At 34.8% G+C, this 19,895-nt stretch overlaps 1 protein-coding gene across 1 annotated transcript; it reads left to right on the forward strand.

Annotated features, from left to right (window-relative positions):
* The first annotated feature begins 1,970 nt into the window (after nt 1-1,970).
* LOC100378637 (leukocyte receptor cluster member 8 homolog) lies at nt 1,971-19,637 on the forward strand. Its single transcript, XM_085502229.1, has 14 exons — nt 1,971-2,040; nt 3,407-3,597; nt 6,914-7,038; nt 7,284-7,518; nt 7,630-7,735; nt 10,953-10,991; nt 12,718-12,861; nt 13,137-13,415; nt 13,645-13,806; nt 14,022-14,163; nt 15,758-15,847; nt 16,192-16,525; nt 17,011-17,218; nt 18,487-19,637. Exons 1-14 carry the CDS (start codon nt 1,991-1,993, stop codon nt 18,641-18,643), a joined length of 2,262 nt encoding a protein of 753 aa, XP_085358355.1. The 5' UTR covers nt 1,971-1,990; the 3' UTR covers nt 18,644-19,637.
* The last annotated feature ends 258 nt before the right edge of the window (nt 19,638-19,895 follow it).

Consider the following 19,895-nt stretch of genomic DNA (forward strand, 5'->3'; position numbering starts at 1 on the left):
CGAGTTGGTCTGGTGCTAGTTGGTTTTGGTGCGAGTTGGCATTGGTGCGAGATAGCATTGGTGCGAGTTGGTTTTGGTGCGAGTTGGATCGAAATCATTCTTTGCAAGCCGCGCTAGTCCTTATGCTGTGGGTGATATTTTACTTGAGGGCACACAAATCACATTGACAGGCCTGTATTCAGAGCTAATGCCACAGAGAAACTGGGAATGTTAATGAATCCAGTTAACAAACAGCATTTTTAAATAAGAGTATAATTTGATAATAAATAGAATCTGCACCACATCAATTAACTACATGTGAGAATTAGCAGAAATACTGCAATGATACAATAATAACCACACAGTGTTTGCCTATTCAGCATTCTCCTAGACTGGCACACTCGTGGCAATTTTATAATTCTTCTTTAAATCTTGGTCCGATGTGGAAATTTGGCGTCAACGCGAGAAAGTCTACTCGTTTTTTGAGGAATTATCATATAAACAAATACAATTGCCACGACTGATCCAGTGTACATTCGCCAAGTCTCGGCTGATCATTGGTATTGGTGGCGTAGTTTAGGGTCCATAGTCATTAATTCTGTGCGTTTAGTCGATGCTTGCAGAATGCCTGTTAATATATTTACTGATTAATACGAAATAAATTTATTATTCCCCGTCACACACCAGGATTATCTATCCACCACAAGTGTTGTTCGTGTTGAATAATAATATTATTATATTGTATTGTATCTGGCTGTCCAGAATTACAAAAACAGAATACATTCCAAGACATAACAGGGCAGCTGGATATGTGCACTGGAAGATCTGCAGACAATATAAGATAATGACTGCAGACAAGTGGTATGAACACCAACCAGATACAGTAAATTAGAGTGAGGAAGTAACAGTCCTGTAGGATATGCCAATACAAACAGATACAGAAATAAGTGCCAATAGACCAGACACATAAAATATGCATTCTAATTGACATGATTTCCATTAGAAGAGCGCATTGGATTGTGGGAAAATCAATGTTTTTCAACACAAATGTCGCACACGCGCAGCGCGACGACCACCGCCATTTAATTGATCATTGTGCACCAGTTTCATTTTAATTTAACGTGTTGTTACTGAATTCAAGTTCTACTATTTTGTTTACAGTAAGGTGGAAATAGCATGTTTTGTCGTTTTAGGATATTTTTGCATTGTTTTCAACATGGGCATGAAAAATTATATACAGTATCTTAAAAGATACTCTTTGCAAAATTGGCATTTTTTTAGTGGCCTTCAAAGAATTTATTCATTTATTTATGTGCATATTATATGACTTTTTTCATCGAAAATAGCTTGACAGTCGACTGTCACGAAAATGTCCACATCCCGTTGACCAGGCATTACTAAAATAATTATATGTATGTAAACTGAGAACAGACTTCTCAAGGTAGAGTGAACCAAGTGAGTATTGGTCACCAGATCCGGGAGGAGAATAACACACTGGAGAGGAGCACTTGTAGCCAAGGTGTTTATTGCTCAACTGCTAGGCCTGGAACTGAGTCTAAATACTCACGAGATGTTCCATACAATGTATCAATATCATTATGCAAATAACTAAACTAAACGTCATAGCCTCAAATCATTACAATGTAATTGACGGCACATTTGCTGCCATTTGGCTGGTTCCCGCCTCAAGTGTCATGGCGTACCAAGCCACAAGAGGCCGGTAACTAGCGAATTGCTGCCATATGCTAAATACACGAACATCTGAATTCTGAGTGCTAGAGGGCGCTGTGCAAAGGGTGTGACAATGTTGTTGGAAAAAAAAAATCAATGTTTATACGTTTCTATGTCAATTGTTTCAAAACAGTTTCACTTACGATATTGTATTCTTACAAAATAGAATATGTCATCATAGTAAGTTGTTTAGTTTCATTATACGGTTATTCCAACGATAAAATAGTCTTCCGTTCGAGGATGAGCTTGTGAGTGACGTCACTATTGTTAATATTTTATCATGGCGGCCGTTCCATTTGACGCGAATCAAGCAACTCAGGCTGCACAATGGTGAGTTTTGACAATTCCCACGCACTTGTCTAGAAAAGAATTTTGAAATTATGAAACCTGATGACCCATGGAATGTCACCATGTTTGATTTTAAAAGTGCAATGTTAATTATAACCGTTAAAAATCGAGAAAATGTGACGACCCTGAATAATGAAATGGCGTCGTTTCCAATGTTTGCTTTCTGTCTGACAACGACTATCGGTCTGACAATTTTAAAGAGATACAACACCCTGGCGCGCATATACATAGAACAGAACTGTTGTGTACATGTACAAAATCGTGTCTGTAAAACAGTATGAAAAGTCGAAGAACTAAAAAAAATCATGCAGAACAATAATATCCGGAAAAAACCTTTCATCATTCATTCACAGGGGCCTGACGATCTATGTGCATTTATTATACAGTAATTAATTCGTGGACTTTTAAATTCTTTCTAAATTCCTTTCGTAGCATGTCACAAATGTATTTTTAAAAATTGTTGCTCAAAATATTATAAAGGTATAGATAAAAATATAACATTAGATATTTTCTGACTTTTTCTGAATAATATGGATAATATTAGTGAGGAACATTTCTAAGCTTAGAAAAAGTGACTATTCTTAAAGGCCCAGGTATACTATAAATACGCTCCTAAACAATAGGGATCAATTCCTTGCTTGTCACGCTGTAGTAAACAGCTCCAGCCAAGCTCCGGTAAAAACGTGTTTTCTCGAACTTACAGGTCAATTATGTCGTGCCAAAGTGGATGCATGTGACTATGAATATCACAGCAGTGACTGTGTGTAATATTTATGACAATAAATTGTGTACGAGCTGAGATTTTGGCGGATAAAAGTAAAGAACATGAACCGGGGAAAGGGATGCGCGACTAATCTTGAATAATTACTACTGTCAATCAAAGTCATGTGATGTTGGACCGCTGAAACAGGATGCATCATAGGCTACGCAAGTGATTAACACCATGCATTAGAATAGCCACACCTCCAATTCACACTTGCCCGGGGCAAGTGAATTGGGCCTTTAAAGGCGTTGATGAAGATGTTTGCGGAATTTGGTTTAATTTGTCATTTTAGATATTGAAACTATGTTTCAAACAATTGGCAGAATTTCAAAACCTTGAAATATATTCACCCCTATTAACTAACCAAAAATTCTAACCTATTTTTCCTCTCAAAAAAATGTATCATGAAGTATTTTACTCTTGATTTGTGTTAGGATCATTACTCTGTTATGCTATACCAATGCTTTCTTCAGATTATTGTTGTTGACCAAAATAAAATGAGGTTATGAGGTGTTCTTGATCTTATAATATTCAATTATGAACATAATATTAATTGAAAATGTCTTTCCCAAATCTTGTCACCAGGAGTCAACAATACAATGGCAATTTTTCAGCAGTAAATAATAAACCAGCAGGTAATAGTAACACATCAGCACTTCCAAAAGCTGAGAATCCTGCCTGGGAAATAGCCAGGAAGGAGCTTGAAAAAGCAAAAGGCGAGTCACAGAAAAACACCAACCTGCAGCAATCACAACAGCAACAGCAGCAAGCTTACGGTATGTGTACATTGTGATCTGTTACTTGTGTTATTATCTAGGGTTTGGTCAATGTTTATCACAAAATGAACAAGACAAGAACAGTGTTCTCCCCAGGCCAAAACAGCGTCGCGGGCCCTAACGCGATCGGATTTGCCCGCGACGCTATGTGTTTCCTTCGCAATGCTATTATTTATCCCGTGATCTGATTTCTTCAGTCTCTCGCAGACTGTAAGTTTCCTGGCTAACTAGTTAAATCTACAAATGCATTGTATTAACGCCAATTTCCCGGGATAATCCCCTGTTGTTTCTCATTGGTTGGATATCGTTTTAAAAAAACAAAGCAGTTCTATAAAGACAAAGCCGTAAGCCCTGGTGTCAAACGCTCTTTGCCAAACGTATATTCATATGCAAATGATATAGTCACACTTGGGGTCAAAAGCCACATGTTTCCGGTGTGTACGAAACGTATTTTCATAATTATTTTTAGAAATGTAGTAGTACTATTATTCTAAGTTTTGAATTTTGTCAGTATTTTTGATATTGTAATTGACTCCCATGTGCGAAGCACAAAATGGGAGTCTTTGCAGTTAGTGTGTCTGTATGTGTGTATGTGTGTGTGTATGTGTGTCCGACTGTTCCACTGCTATCTCAAGAACCATACATCGGTTTTTGATGAAACTTGGTGCATAGATGCTCTGGGCCAATGCGCAGATTTGATTAGGTTTTGGTAAAAATCCATGCTCGTTAATTACCTAATTTGCATGATAATTAGCTAATTTTTAGCTGTTCTATGACTGTTCCACTGATATCTAAAGAACCACTCATTGGATTTTGATGAAACTTGGTACATAGATGCTCTGAACATATGCGCAGATTTGATTAATTTTTGGTAAAAATCCGTGCATATTAATTACCTAATTTACATGATAATTAGCTATTTTTTAGTGGTTCCATGACTGTTCCACTGATATCTAAACAACCACTCATTGGATTTTGATGAAACTTGGTACATAGATGCTCTGAACTAATGCTAAGTTTTGATTAGTTTTTGGTAATAATCCGTGGATACTAATTACCTAATTTGCATAATGATTAGTCAATTTTCGGTTTTTCCACTGATATCTCAAGTACTAATCATCACATTTCAAATGAAACTTGGTACATAGATGTCATACGACACTGCACAGACCTGATAGTTTTTATGGTAATATCAGTACATATTAATTACCTAATTTGCATAATTAATTAATTTTCAGCATTTGATATAAGTAGTTAGCATTACATTTCAATGAAACTTGGTACTTACATACTCAAGGACTATGCAGAGATTGATTGTTTTCGATAAATATTTGTGCATATTAATCACCTAATTTGCATAATTAGTTAATTTTCAGCTTTTCCATGGGTATCTCAAGTACTAATCATCGCATTTCAATGAAACTTGGTACATAGATCCTTTAGGACTATGCAGAGACCTGATTAGTTTTAGGGTAAATAATTGTGCATATTAATTACCTAATTTGCATAATTAATTTTCAGCTTTTCTACTGATATCTAAAGTACTAATCATTTACATTTCAATGAATCTAGAATTATGCAGACCCAATTAGTTTCCGGTAAATATTTGTGCATATTAATCACCTAATTTGCATAATTAACCAACTTTCACACTGATATCTCAGGTACTATACATCACATATCAATGAATGTACATGGATGCTGTAGGACAATAGACAGACCTGAATAATTGTGGGTTACAATCTGTACATATTAATTACCTAATTTGCATAATTAACCAATTTTAAGCTTTCACACTGATATCTAAAGTACCGTAAAAACTCCAAAATTTCGACCGGTTTTAAATAATTGGCGTTAGAAATGTGACATGTTTTTAGAGTCGTGGCCGAGTTGTAACTCAAAATCTAAACAAAGTCATCAATCAGTGAGTATTATGACAAGCAAAACAAAACATCAAGACGCGCAGAAGAGGTCAGCACAAAACTAATAGGTCAAAAGACAAAGCTGTCTCGCACTACCTAGGAAAACTTGCGAATGTTCGAAGTACAGGTACCCATTGGACAAAAGATACATGGAAGTTTAGCAAACTATCTCCCCGACCCAGTGCAATGTATCCGGTTAGAATCAAAGCTCACGTGTCCCTTATTTGAGGGACCAAATTCTGCCGTAAATTCGCCCTTGGATTAAAAAATAAAATGGGATTTAAGAAAATAAAATGGGACTTTTAAGGTGTATTTTGGCGTCATTTTTCGGACATTTCAATCAATCCTGCCGGCTAAAATAGAGTCTAAGTTTTACCGTAGTCATTGACGTCTGTCTATTCAAGAGTACACGTGTATGATTTTTATCGTGACTAGCGTGAGCGGGTAAGCTTCCTTTCCAGATTGAGCTGTTATCACTGTGAACAATGTTAAATTATTCTTCAGATGACCAGTTTATTTTTTAAAAACAACTAATTTTTTTATTTAAAAAAAAATCATGCCGTTTTCGCATCAAAATCCAAGCCAAAATATCGTACTACAACATCAATCTCTTCGCATTGCGTTCAATAACATTAACATATTTAAATAAGCTATGGTAATTTGAACACGTTGGCATCATCCAGCTTTTTGATTGGTTAATTAGCGATTTGACCTATTTGACCTAAGAGAACATGGCGGATATCCTACAGCATCAAACGTTTATACGAGACCGGAATCATTCGCTTACGATGAAACTTAGTTGACTTTTATTTGTATTTCATAACCATTCAACAAATTTATTTTGTGTACATTATTATAATCACTACTGAGTACAGTAATAATCAACAATTCAGAAACTCAGCATGCCGAGATTTTTGTGTTCGTTTTTATTTGAAACTTCGTTTATTTAGAATATATTTTCGTTACCAATAAAATAAAAATCTCTCAGTCAATCAGAAACCCGGATTCATGCCTTCGAGGAAGGTCCCGTTTGAAAGCTCACATCGGTTTTTTTTTTCGTTTGGGGGAAAACTTAAACTGGTCGCAATTTTCGAATAAGAATGAGTCGGCAATTTTTAGTGGAGTCGAAAATTTGGAGGTACATGTAAATAAAACACCGAAACCCGGCAAATAAATAGCCAATCGAATTTTTAGAGGGGTCGAAATTTTGGAGTTTTCAGTAGAAGTAAACCTCAAACAAGTGTGTAAGAAGAAATATTTATTTTTGCATAAAGAATTCTAAAATGGTTTATGCACTAAGATTAATAATAATTTACTATTCACTAGTGTCCGTCAGCTAGGCAATTTCTATGATTGATCATCTGAATACAGTTTGTGTCTCTGTCTGTTTACAGCTAATTACTATCAACAGTATGGAATGATGCAGCAATATTCATATGGTTATCCAAATTTTCCTGTGCCTCCGCCACCTCCACCACCACCTGGAAGTTATGGATATTATCCTGGTTTTCCAGGGCCTGTAAGTCTATCTATTATGAGCTTTCTGGTTTCATGTACTCCAAATACTGAATAACAGTTTTGCCATGAATGTCAGTGAAAATTGCAAAATGTTGTAGCAGTGAAAATTTCACTGTTGTCACAAAATTTTGTCTTCACGAATGCCATAAAACAACAAAATTGCTGGCAGTGAAAATTATGAGGTTTACAGTTAGGTTGCAAAGTCTTGGTAATTTTTAACAAATTCCTTCATATTGCTTTTCACAGAATATGCCACAATTTTCAGTACAGCAAGGTGGATATCCACCACAGCATCAACAACAGCAATGGCAGCAGCAGCAACAACAACAACAACAACAACAACAGCAACAGCAGCAGCAGCAGCAAGAACCAATGCAAACAAATGATAACACATCTGAGAAAAGACCTTCATACTCTGATGCTGCCAAAGGAAAGAGTCATAACAATAATTGGGGAAATCAGCAAAACGGCAATACAGAATGTAAGTAACTTGCATCTTGTCAGTTAACAATGAGCTCATTAATGTTCTTTCTATGGTTGCTTTTCAATCACATTCGTAATTTTACAAATTTCTTTTCTTTTTATACACTAGCATCAGTAACTATAGGAGTTCGTTTTAGTATTCCTAGTAAACGTTCCCTGTCAAATTCGCCTGTAGCTTCCTCTGATAAAACAGATGCAGGTATACTTCAAAATAGGTAAGTGTTTTTATCAAACTATATTTTATTTCCTTGTAGATTCCATACATACAAGTTGTACAAAATGATATTTTATGTGGATTTTTGGTTCCCTTGTGTGAGCCAAATAATTTGCATAATAATTAGTGTATGGTGTCAGTCTGTACATGGGAGACGATCAGTTATAACGCAGAATTGTGTGACGGCTATGTAGATGTATAGCGATTCACCAGGCCATTCAGAATGACTGGTTTCCAGTTTCAATTTCTGTGGGTATTATTACTTACAATGCTGCGGATCAAATTGTTTTCTGATTGTGAAAACTCTAAAAGATCTCTAAAAGCATTCTTAAAATGCATCTTGTATTGGGCTTCTTAAATTTTGAATTAATTTTAAATATTCCCTATTTTTGACTCCCATGTGCGAAGCACAAAATGGGAGTCTTTGCAGTTAGTGTGTGTGTATGTGTGTATGTGTGTGTGTATGTGTGTCCGACTGTTCCACTGCTATCTCAAGAACCATACATCGGTTTTTGATGAAACTTGGTGCATAGATGCTCTGGGCCAATGCGCAGATTTGATTAGGTTTTGGTAAAAATCCGTGCATATTAATTACCTAATTTACATGATAATTAGCTATTTTTTAGTGGTTCCATGACTGTTCCACTGATATCTAAACAACCACTCATTGGATTTTGATGAAACTTGGTACATAGATGCTCTGAACTAATGCTAGGTTTTGATTAGTTTTTGGTAATAATCCGTGGATACTAATTACCTAATTTGCATTAGTCAATTTTCGGTTTTTCCACTGATATCTCAAGTACTAATCATCACATTTCAAATGAAACTTGGTACATAGATGTCATACGACACTGCACAGACCTGATAGTTTTTATGGTAATATCAGTACATATTAATTACCTAATTTGCATAATTAATTAATTTTCAGCATTTGATATAAGTAGTTAGCATTACATTTCAATGAAACTTGGTACTTACATACTCAAGGACTATGCAGAGATTGATTGTTTTCGATAAATATTTGTGCATATTAATCACCTAATTTGCATAATTAGTTAATTTTCAGCTTTTCCATGGGTATCTCAAGTACTAATCATCGCATTTCAATGAAACTTGGTACATAGATCCTTTAGGACTATGCAGAGACCTGATTAGTTTTAGGGTAAATAATTGTGCATATTAATTACCTAATTTGCATAATTAATTTTCAGCTTTTCTACTGATATCTAAAGTACTAATCATCACATTTCAATGAATCTAGAATTATGCAGACCCAATTAGTTTCCGGTAAATATTTGTGCATATTAATCACCTAATTTGCATAATTAACCAACTTTCACACTGATATCTCAGGTACTATACATCACATATCAATGAATGTACATGGATGCTGTAGGACAATAGACAGACCTAAATAATTGTGGGTTACAATCTGTACATATTAATTACCTAATTTGCATAATTAACCAATTTTAAGCTTTCACACTGATATCTAAAGTACCGTAAAAACTCCAAAATTTCGACCGGTTTTAAATAATTGGCGTTAGAAATGTGACATGTTTTTAGAGTCGTGGCCGAGTTGTAACTCAAAATCTAAACAAAGTCATCAATCAGTGAGTATTATGACAAGCAAAACAAAACATCAAGACGCGCAGAAGAGGTCAGCACAAAACTAATAGGTCAAAAGACAAACCTGTCTCGCACTACCTAGGAAAACTTGCGAATGTTCGAAGTACAGGTACCCATTGGACAAAAGATACATGGAAGTTTAGCAACTATCTCCCCGACCCAGTGCAATGTATCCGGTTAGAATCAAAGCTCACGTGTCCCTTATTTGAGGGACCAAATTCTGCCGTAAATTCGCCCTTGGATTAAAAAATAAAATGGGATTTAAGAAAATAAAATGGGACTTTTAAGGTGTATTTTGGCGTCATTTTTCGGACATTTCAATCAATCCTGCCGGCTAAAATAGAGTCTAAGTTTTACCGTAGTCATTGACGTCTGTCTATTCAAGAGTACACGTGTATGATTTTTATCGTGACTAGCGTGAGCGGGTAAGCTTCCTTTCGAGAATGAGCTGTTATCACTGTGAACAATGTTAAATTATTCTTCAGATGACCAGTTTATTTTTTAAAAACAACTAATTTTTTTATTTAAAAAAAAAATCATGCCGTTTTCGCATCAAAATCCAAGCCAAAATTTCGTACTACAACATCAATCTCTTCGCATTGCGTTCAATAACATTAACATATTTAAATAAGCTATGGTAATTTGAACACGTTGGCATCATCCAGCTTTTTGATTGGTTAATTAGCGATTTGACCTATTTGACCTAAGAGAACATGGCGGATATCCTACAGCATCAAACGTTTATACGAGACCGGAATCATTCGCTTACGATGAAACTTAGTTGACTTTTATTTGTATTTCATAACCATTCAACAAATTTATTTTGTGTACATTATTATAATCACTACTGAGTACAGTAATAATCAACAATTCAGAAACGCAGCATGCCGAGATTTTTGTGTTCGTTTTTATTTGAAACTTCGTTTATTTAGAATATATTTTCGTTACCAATAAAATAAAAATCTCTCAGTCAATCAGAAACCCGGATTCATGCCTTCGAGGAAGGTCCCGTTTGAACGCTCACATCGGTTTTTTTTTTCGTTTGGGGGAAAACTAAAACTGGTCGCAATTTTCGAATAAGAATGAGTCGGCAATTTTTAGTGGAGTCGAAAATTTGGAGGTAAATAAAACACCGAAACCCGGCAAATCGAATTTTTAGAGGAGTCGAAATTTTGGAGTTTTCACGGTACTAATTATTCCATTTCAATGAAACTTAGTACAAAGATGCTCTAGGACAATGTACAAACCTAATTAGTTTGGGGTAAAAATCTGTTCATATTAATTCCCTAATAAGCATAATAATTCATAATTTTTTGGTTCTAATCACATTTCAATTAAACTTGGAGACATAGATTTTCTGTTACATTGCGCAGACCTCATTAGTTTTACACTCAAATCTGGTCATATTAATTTTCTGATTTGCATAATTAGTTTTCAGCTAAGTAATTTCGAATTATATTTAATGTGTCTCCAATACTCTCAGCACATGGGAGTTCTTTCTAAGCTTTCTTTGATTACTTCATGTGCCTCCAATTCACTCGACACATAGAAGTTCTTCATCAGTTTTCTTCGATTATTATTTGTAGGCAACCTGCATCTACTGATGACTGGCCAGGCAGTCTTAAGTAAGTTAATTCTTTTGATTCAAACTTTGCAAATATTTACTCATAATAAAGCAATTGATGCACAATATTTAATTTAATGATTTTTATGTTAGGTGAGGATAGGGGTTCACATCTGATCACTTTTTTGTTTTGAACGTAATATACAAGTTATTTGACCATGTTGCCATGAGTTACCTGAACTCTAAAAATCATAATATTTTAAGATGCAGGTGCTTAACTGAGCACTCCAACAGGAATTGTCAACAAGTAGATTGTTTTAAAGCTGGGAGTAAAATAATGTTTTATGAAACAAGCTTGTGAATATTCAAAAAGGTCATGAGAATGGAACACTAAAATGGGTGTTTAGTTATCCTGTTAATCACATTCTGTTGGGCAATACAGCACATATATGCAGACTCCAGGCAAAATTTATCAAATATTGCTGTATTTAGCTCTGCTGTCGACTTTGTCGAGCGGAGCTTATCATATGAGTGATTGTCCGTCGTCCATGTCAATGTTTTACATTTTCGACTTCTTCTTGAAAACTACAAGTCTGAATGCTTTAATACTTGGTGTATATGTACCTTGGGTAGACCTCTCTCAGATTTGTTCATTTCATGATCATATCTTCAATTCTCTAATTTTGGTGAATATTTTTGTCATTTTTGGTAAAAAGTGATATTTTCAACTTCTTGTTAAAAACCACAAGTCCAATTGCTTTGATATTACATATATAGGTACTACATGTGGACCACTCTCAAATTTGTTCATTTCATAATGATATCTTTAATTTTCTAATTTTGGTGAATATTTTTGTCATTTTTGGTAAAAAGTGATACTTTCGACTTCTTGTTAAAAACCACCAGTCCAATTGCTTTGATATTACATATATAGGTACTACATGTGGATCTCTCTCAGATTTGTTCATTTTGTAATGATATCTTCAATTCTCTAATTTTAGTGAATATTTTTGTCATTTTTGGTAAAAAGTGATATTTTCAACTTCTTGTTAAAAACTGCAAGTCCAATTGCTTTGATATTACATATATAGGTACTACATGTGGACCTCTCTCAGATTTGTTCATTTTGTAATGATATCTTTAATTCTCTAAATTTGGTAAATATTTTTGTCATTTTTGGTAAAAAGTGATACTTTCGACTTCTTGTTAAAAACCACAAGTCCAATTGCTTTGATATTACATATATAGGTACTACATGTGGACCACTCTCAAATTTGTTCATTTCATAATGATATCTTTAATTTTCTAATTTTGGTGAATATTTTTGTCATTTTTGGTAAAAAGTGATATTTTCAACTTCTTGTTAAAAACCACAAGTCCAATTGCTTTGATATTACATATATAGATACTACATATGGACCACTCTCAAATTTGTTCACTTCATGATGATATCTTCAATTCTCTAATTTTGATGAATATTTTTGTCATTTTTGGTAAAAAGTGATATTTTCTTCTTGTTAAAAACCACAATCATTTATGGTCAGAAATGATATTTTTGAATTCTTGTTGAAAACAGCAAGTCCCATTGCATTGATACTATGCATATTGTTCATTTTCTAATGATATCTTCTGTTCTTTAATCAAAATGTGCATTACTAACAGCGGAGCTATCTCAGCCAAGAGGCTGCTTGTTTTTTTATTTGACAAACATTTTTCACATTGTAGATTTTTCATCTCAAAACACAGATGAAACTTTAACTGATTGGATTCATCAATTTTTAATATAGGCAATATGTACAGCGAGCATTTGCTAAATGCGAGACTGAAATAGACAAGGATCAAGTTGAGATTGTACTAAAGGGCACCTTAACTCGAGCCTTTAATGATGGAACTGCCTGGAGTAAAGACTGGAGTGATGAGAAATTACCAAAGTAAGTTTTAATATGTAGGAAAACTACTGCTTGTACTGTATTGACTCGTAATACTTTCTTAATTCTAATTCATGAGATTTGTATTCAAAGGAATGCGTTCAACAGTTTTTAGGCTCTCTCTTTTTCAGTATGGAAAATTCATGGTTATAGACTTTTTCTAAGACATTGCCTTTTAGATGCTTGTATTGTTAAGGCCCTTGTCAGCTCAATGCATATGCACTATGGCACAATAAGAGCGATATCTAGATCATGTTTTTTGGCTTTCTCAACTTCAGAGTTCACAGTGAAACTTTAAAAGAGAAGAAAATGATGCAATCCAATAGAGTGCAAGAAATGTTGCAGAAATCATTGCCGAAAGCTACTCCAGACAGACATGAAGGAGGGATTCAAAATTTTAGAAATAGACGAGGAAGGTCAACATTTGGTTTTGTAGGACGTCGTTATTCTCGCTCTCTGAGCAGGAGTCGAAGCAGAAGTCGAAGTAGGAGCAGAAGTAGAAGCAGAAGCAGAAGCAGATCACCATACTCTCGTTATTCCAGACGTAGAAGATATAGGTACGTTTGATGAAGTACCTGTTCTCATTTCACATGACGAATTATTGAAAATTGAGAAATCTAACAGTAAAAATTACAGTGGGGTCCTAGTGACTTTCATGAACAGTTCTTATGAATGCCATTATGTGGTCAAATAGCAAAAAATTTTCTCATGAATGCAAACTAGTTTGTATTCCAAAGTCTAACGCAACATCCTATTGTTAAAAATGATATTTTTACTGAATTGCAGTGGTAGTGGCAGTGACAGTTCTGAAAGAGACGACCGCCGTAGTCCAGATCACTTCAATCACAAATTTGGAAGAAGACGTGGGCGTGGACGTGGATTCCGCGGAATGGGTAGAAATGAGAAGACACCTGGAAGTGGACGAAAGAACAGGGAAAGAAACAATAGGTAAAGTTGACTTTCGCTGCCTAGAATCTGACGAGGTGTTTTAATATGTTGGGATTTCTGCCATCAACACGCTTGAAATTGTGACTGAAAGCTATTATTTAAATTCCCCCAAGCTAACAGGACTCTAAATGTAGGACAATATCATAGTTCCTCACATTGCTTCATAATCATATTCTTGTATTTTTCTTCTTACATGGTATTTTTCAATTTTGTAGGATAGAGAAGCGTGGCATTAAAGATGACGATCCTGAAAAGCAGGTTCGCATGGAGCGCCGTGCAGCTCGCTTCCAAGACATGCTAAAACAACAAAGACCTCCACGACAACAGAAGCTTTCCCTTAATATCAATGCTTATGCAGTAAGTTGCTCATTTTGAATTCACAATATTAATACCGTACAGTTTTTTTAGCTCCGCTGTCGACTTTGTCGAGCGGAGCTTATCATATGAGTGATTGTCCGTCGTCGTCGTCCGTGTCAATGTTTTACTTTTTCGACTTCTTCTTGAAAACTACAAGCCTAAATGCTTTGATACTTGGTGTATATGTACCTTGGGTAGACCTCTCTAAGGTTTGTTCATTTCATATTGATATCTTTAATTCTCTAATTTTGGTGAATATTTTTGTCATTTTTGGTAAAAACTGATATTTTCGACTTCTTGTTAAAAACCGCAAGTGCAATTGCTTTGATATTACATATATAGGTACTACATGTGGACCTCTCTCAGATTTGTTCATTTCGTGATGATATCTTCAATTCTCTAATTTTGGTGAATATTTTTGTCATTTTTGGTAAAAACTGATATTTTCGACTTCTTGTTAAAAACTGCAAGTGCAATTGCTTTGATATTACATATATAGGTACTACATGTGGACCTTTCTCAGATTTGTTCATTTTGTAATGATATCTTTAATTCTCTAATTTTGGTGAATATTTTTGTCATTTTTGGTAAAAACTGATATTTTCGACTTCTTGTTAAAAACCACAAGTGCAATTGCTTTGATATTACATATATAGGTACTACATGTGGACCTCTCTCAGATTTGTTCATTTTGTAATGATATCTTTAATTCTCTAATTTTGGTGAATATTTTTGTCATTTTTGGTAAAAACTGATATTTTCGACTTCTTGTAAAAAACCGCAAGTGCAAATGCTTTGATATTACATATATAGGTACTACATGTGGACCTCTCTCAGATTTGTTCATTTTGTAATGATATCTTTAATTCTCTATTTTTGGTGAATATTTTTGTCATTTTTTGGTGAAAAGTGATATTTTCGACTTCTTGTTAAAAACCGCAAGTCCAATTGCTTTGATACTACATATATAGGTACTACATGTGGACCTCTCTCAGATTTGTTTATTTCGTGATGATATCTTCAATTCTCTAATTTTGGTGAATATTTTTGTCATTTTTGGTAAAAAGTGATATTTTTGACTTCTTGTTAAAAACCGCAAGTCTGATTGCTTTGATATTACATATATAGGTACTACATGTGGACCTCTCTCAGATTTGTTCATTTTGTGATGATATCTTCAATTCTCTAATTTTGGTGAATATTTTTGTCATTTTTGGTAAAAAGTGATATTTTCGACTTCTTGTTGAAAACTGTAAGTCCGATTGCTTTGATATTACATATATAGGTACTACATGTGGACCTCTCTCAGATTTGTTCGTTTTGTGATGATGTCTTCAATTCTCTAATTAATTTATTTTGGTGAATATTTTTGTAATTTTTGGTAAAAAGTGATATTTTCGACTTCTTGTTAAAAACTGTAAGTCCGATTGCTTTGATACTATTCATATTGTTCATTTTCTAATGATGTCTTCAGTTCTTTAATTGAAATGTGCATTGCTAACAGCGGAGCTATCTCAGCCGATAGGCTGCTTGTTTACTTTTACTGTCATGACGGAGAACCAATATGCAATATCCTTGTATCTTTACATTACAGAATAGTGATGATAGTGATCCTGATTGGACTTATGAACCAGTTGTGGGGACGTGTCAGGATCTAGCCAAGCAATATCTTAGATTAACCACTGTGAGTACAGATCACTAGCTTCCATTCATAGTAGACTATTTTGACAGTAAGATTTGATTGTTGTGCTCAAAAACATCTAAAATTAAAATGTGTCAGTCTGGTTTGCAAATACCAGCATGAAATTAGTGTAAAAGTGTACGTAATTTTGCCTTAAGGTTAAAAGTGTCACACTTAACATTGTATTTTACACCCTGTCTGAAAACAGTATCAAACACTATGACTTATTCAATATTGATTATCAGTTGAGTTTTTTTGACAATTTGAAAATGCGACTTATTCTGTATATCATGGATAAAGCTGTTCAAACGATGCTATTAATCTAGTTTTATTTTATTCATTCTCAGGCACCTGATGCAGCTACAGTACGCCCAGTAGAGGTCTTAAAGAAATCACTCAAGATGGTAAAAGAAGACTGGAAAACAAAGTCTGATTATCGATATGCATGCGAACAGTTGAAATCCATAAGACAGGATCTCACTGTTCAGCGTATTAGAGATAAGTTCACGGTTGAGGTTTATGAAACACATGCTAGAATTGCATTAGAAAATGGCGACCATGGCGAGTTTAACCAGTGTCAGACTCAATTAAAAGCATTGTATTCTGACAATTTGCCTGGCAGTGTGCACGAGTTTACAGCTTACAGAATTATTTATTACATATTTACAAAAAGCACTATAGGTATCCTTTTAATAATCAAAATATTTGATTGAACGAGTTAAGTTGAAATATGGGTTCTATGGTTGAAATTAAGCGAATTGTTACCAAAGTGGAAGTCAATAATTTAAGTTTTAATCGCCCTAATAGGAAATTATTGGCTCTGGGGGTTATTAAAACTGTATGTTGACCAATATTCATACTGGTAACTATCTGTTTTATTATATCAAATGTTATCAAGATTTGACCAATCAACATGATGATCTTGAACCTGATGAATAAGAATGTTTATGGATAGTGTGTGATCTGTGATACTATATTTGCTCTATTTGCTCTGTGTAAACTTGTCTTCGGTCAAGTCATTTCTATGATCAACCATACACTAAATGCAATTTTGGGTACCGTTTATGCGCTCTTGTGATAAAGCAAATACAATAGCATGGTGTGATCTATTAGTAGAGAGTAAGTTGCAAAGATCTTTGTAATTTCCTTGACCATAATTTTTTCAGATTTATCAACTGTCATGGCAACACTAAGTCGTGACTTGCAGCAGGACGAATGTGTAAAACATGCCCTCGCAGTCAGATCTGCCTGGGTTCTTTCAAATTACTATAAATTTTTTAAACTTTACCAGAAAGCTCCTAAAATGAGTGGTTACCTTATAGATATGTTCATTGAAAGAGAACGACAGGCTGCCATCAAAACCATTGTCAAATCGTATGTTTATCTTGGTATTCTTATTCTTTGTGTGTCTTTAAAGTATTTCATTTCATTCTTTTATTATAATGCGGGTGTGTGTGATATAGCAGGGGCCTGTTTGACATCACCGGTAAGGTAAGGTAAGCAAAAGGTCTCAAGATGTAGTGATTAGGGTGTGCCGTATATGTCAAGCCTTTTATTGATGTTTGTGGTTTCCAAATTACTTAGACTTGGCACATTGCACTGAAATACACTGAATAACCTGGAATGTTTGTACGAGATACTCTGATACTTTGATAAATTGATAATGAACAAATTAGCTGTGGTGGTAATTAGGTTGTATAACGTACTAGACATTAATTTAACTTTAGGTGGTCAATGTTTTTCCCTTTACAAAAAGCAAGTATAGTACCGCATCTCTAATAGAAGCCGCACCCATTCTTTTTGAACAATTGAGACCCAAAATTCACCATTTCTCATATGTGTAGATGCTCTAATAGAAGCTAATAGATTGTACCATTTTAATGGAAGCCGCGGATTTTACAGTAATGAATGTTGAGCATTTTCATATCAAGGTATTTTGGTAGAGTTTACATTCATACTAAAAGAAAAGTAAAAACTGTTACATGCCTAATTTGGGCAGATACTATACTTGTCACTTACTACCAATTGCCTGCAGGAGAAAGCTTGCTAAATAACTAAATTCTTCATTTAATGAATGCAATTTTTAGCTCATGTGCACTTTCATCAGCAAATACGGTATTGGTGTTCTGGAACAACACTCGCCTGTGCTCTCGTACACTTGTGTATCTCTGTAAGGTTTATCTATGCAATGATAACTAACTTTTAAAAAAAAATGTGGATATTGATAGTACAAAAAAACCCTTTAATATTGTACGTGTAGTGCATTTCCTGGAAGCACGCCCAAAATAAAAACAGGTCAAACAATGTGAATTCACCCATCCCATGAGAAATACTGTTTATTTAAATGGCCGTTCAAACCGTTCAATTTAGAAACATAATTAGGATAACCATAGATAAAAAAAAGTATTCTTGGCAACAAACATTGAACAGTGATTTTATTTTAAGTTTTAAACCTACCAGTAATAAAATATGATAGGATGAGACTGTAATTAACTTATTGATTTGTTTCCTATAACTAATCTCAACTTTTTTTTCAGTTTTTCTGCTGAAAGGTAGGGGCAGTCGGTCACTGTTTTATCCCCCTGTGATATATCTATCATACAAATGTGCTTGTACTAACATGTTTCTTTTTATCATCTTAGATATCGTCCTACAGTTGAAGTATCTGTTGTACAGCAGATGTTGGCATTTCCCGATCTTACAGCCTGTCAGGAGTTTTTAGTTTCAAACGGTGCCATCTTAACACAAGATAAAAGTGTGTTGGACTGTAAACAGAGCCAGTCCACACTCTCCAGTTGATAAATCTCATCCGGGGTATATTTTGAATGGGGGGTTTATAATAATTCTTGCCGCTTTCCCTCTTTATTTTTCTATTCACAAGCCAGTTGGAGTAATGTACAAGTGTGGCTCCAGCACCTCGTTTGATGCAGTCCAACCCCTTCTCTGCCTCCAGCAAAATGGTCTCCCATAGTCATGTGGAGGGATGTTAGAGTGCATCACCATTTCAATGCTACCATGTCGGCACCTATGGTATCCAATCCCAGTCATTGGTAAAGTCTGAAGTATCCTGGTAAATTGCCACACACAACGGCAATTTACAGGTTATTAACCACTTCTCACTACACTTCTAGTATTATCCAGCATAGTCTCGTCATCAGCCCACCCAGATTGATTAGCACCGATGGTTCCTATGTAGATGCCTCATCTGATCTAATGCAGCCAAACAGGATCGTGGTAACTTCAATCAGTTGATAAATGGATGTCCCTCGATCTCCGTTAGTGGTTACATCCAGTACAACTCATCAGTGGTGAACCAAGTTGTTCGTTCACCGACACCATCAGCCCAGCTTGTAAGTTTCAACTCATCCAGTATGTGCTTTCGTTATCTCATTTATGGTGCAAATCTCTTCCAGTTCATACCAATCCTTAGTCCAGCAGAGTAGCTTGCATGCCGTTTCCAGATTATATTCTTCATCAGTGCTGCTCGCTTGAATAAATCCAGCCAGTAGACAACACAGACTTTACAGTAATTTATGATTGAGCCCACATGGCCAGTTATTGTTTATACATTTTTTTTTTTGCCGACACTGACATTGTATATTTATGACTTTGACTGCCCCAACCAACCGACTGACCAACGCAGTATTGTTTGTACATGTTGATTTTATTCGTTTATGCTTTTCATCGTATCAGGTTATAGTTGTTGACATGTACTTTCCATAATTGTAGATATCTCCACCAGCATCAGTATATATATAAAATAAAATAAAATCAGCAAAAATGATAATATAAACTGTTTTGTATGAGTGATATTATGTTTAGCCCATTCAACAACACTTCAGTATTAACCCTTTGGTCACCAATGTCAACTTTTGTCACCATTCAGTAATTTTAAACCCACATAATTTGTTAGTATTTTTTTAAAATTTTGATAAATGCTTGTAGCCAATAAAAATACTAGTAATGTCCATATACCCCAAAAATTGTCAAAAATATTGGAAAAAGGCATGCAAAATTTTGCCAAGAAAAATTACTCGAAGGGATTAAATGA

The sequence above is a fragment of the Saccoglossus kowalevskii genome, chromosome 8 (genome assembly GCF_978046115.1).
Source record: "Saccoglossus kowalevskii chromosome 8, keSacKowa6.1, whole genome shotgun sequence".
In the NCBI taxonomy this organism is placed as follows: Eukaryota; Metazoa; Hemichordata; class Enteropneusta; family Harrimaniidae; genus Saccoglossus; species Saccoglossus kowalevskii.

Bases quoted from the DNA above. Each gene is read 5' to 3' on its own strand.
- LOC100378637 (XM_085502229.1), top strand. From the start codon at position 1,991: ATGGCGGCCGTTCCATTTGACGCGAATCAAGCAACTCAGGCTGCACAA. The intron at 7,039-7,283 runs GTAAGTCTATCT...TGCTTTTCACAG, and splicing joins ATCCTGGTTTTCCAGGGCCT to AATATGCCACAATTTTCAGT. The intron at 17,219-18,486 runs GTATGTTTATCT...TTATCATCTTAG, and splicing joins ATCAAAACCATTGTCAAATC to ATATCGTCCTACAGTTGAAG.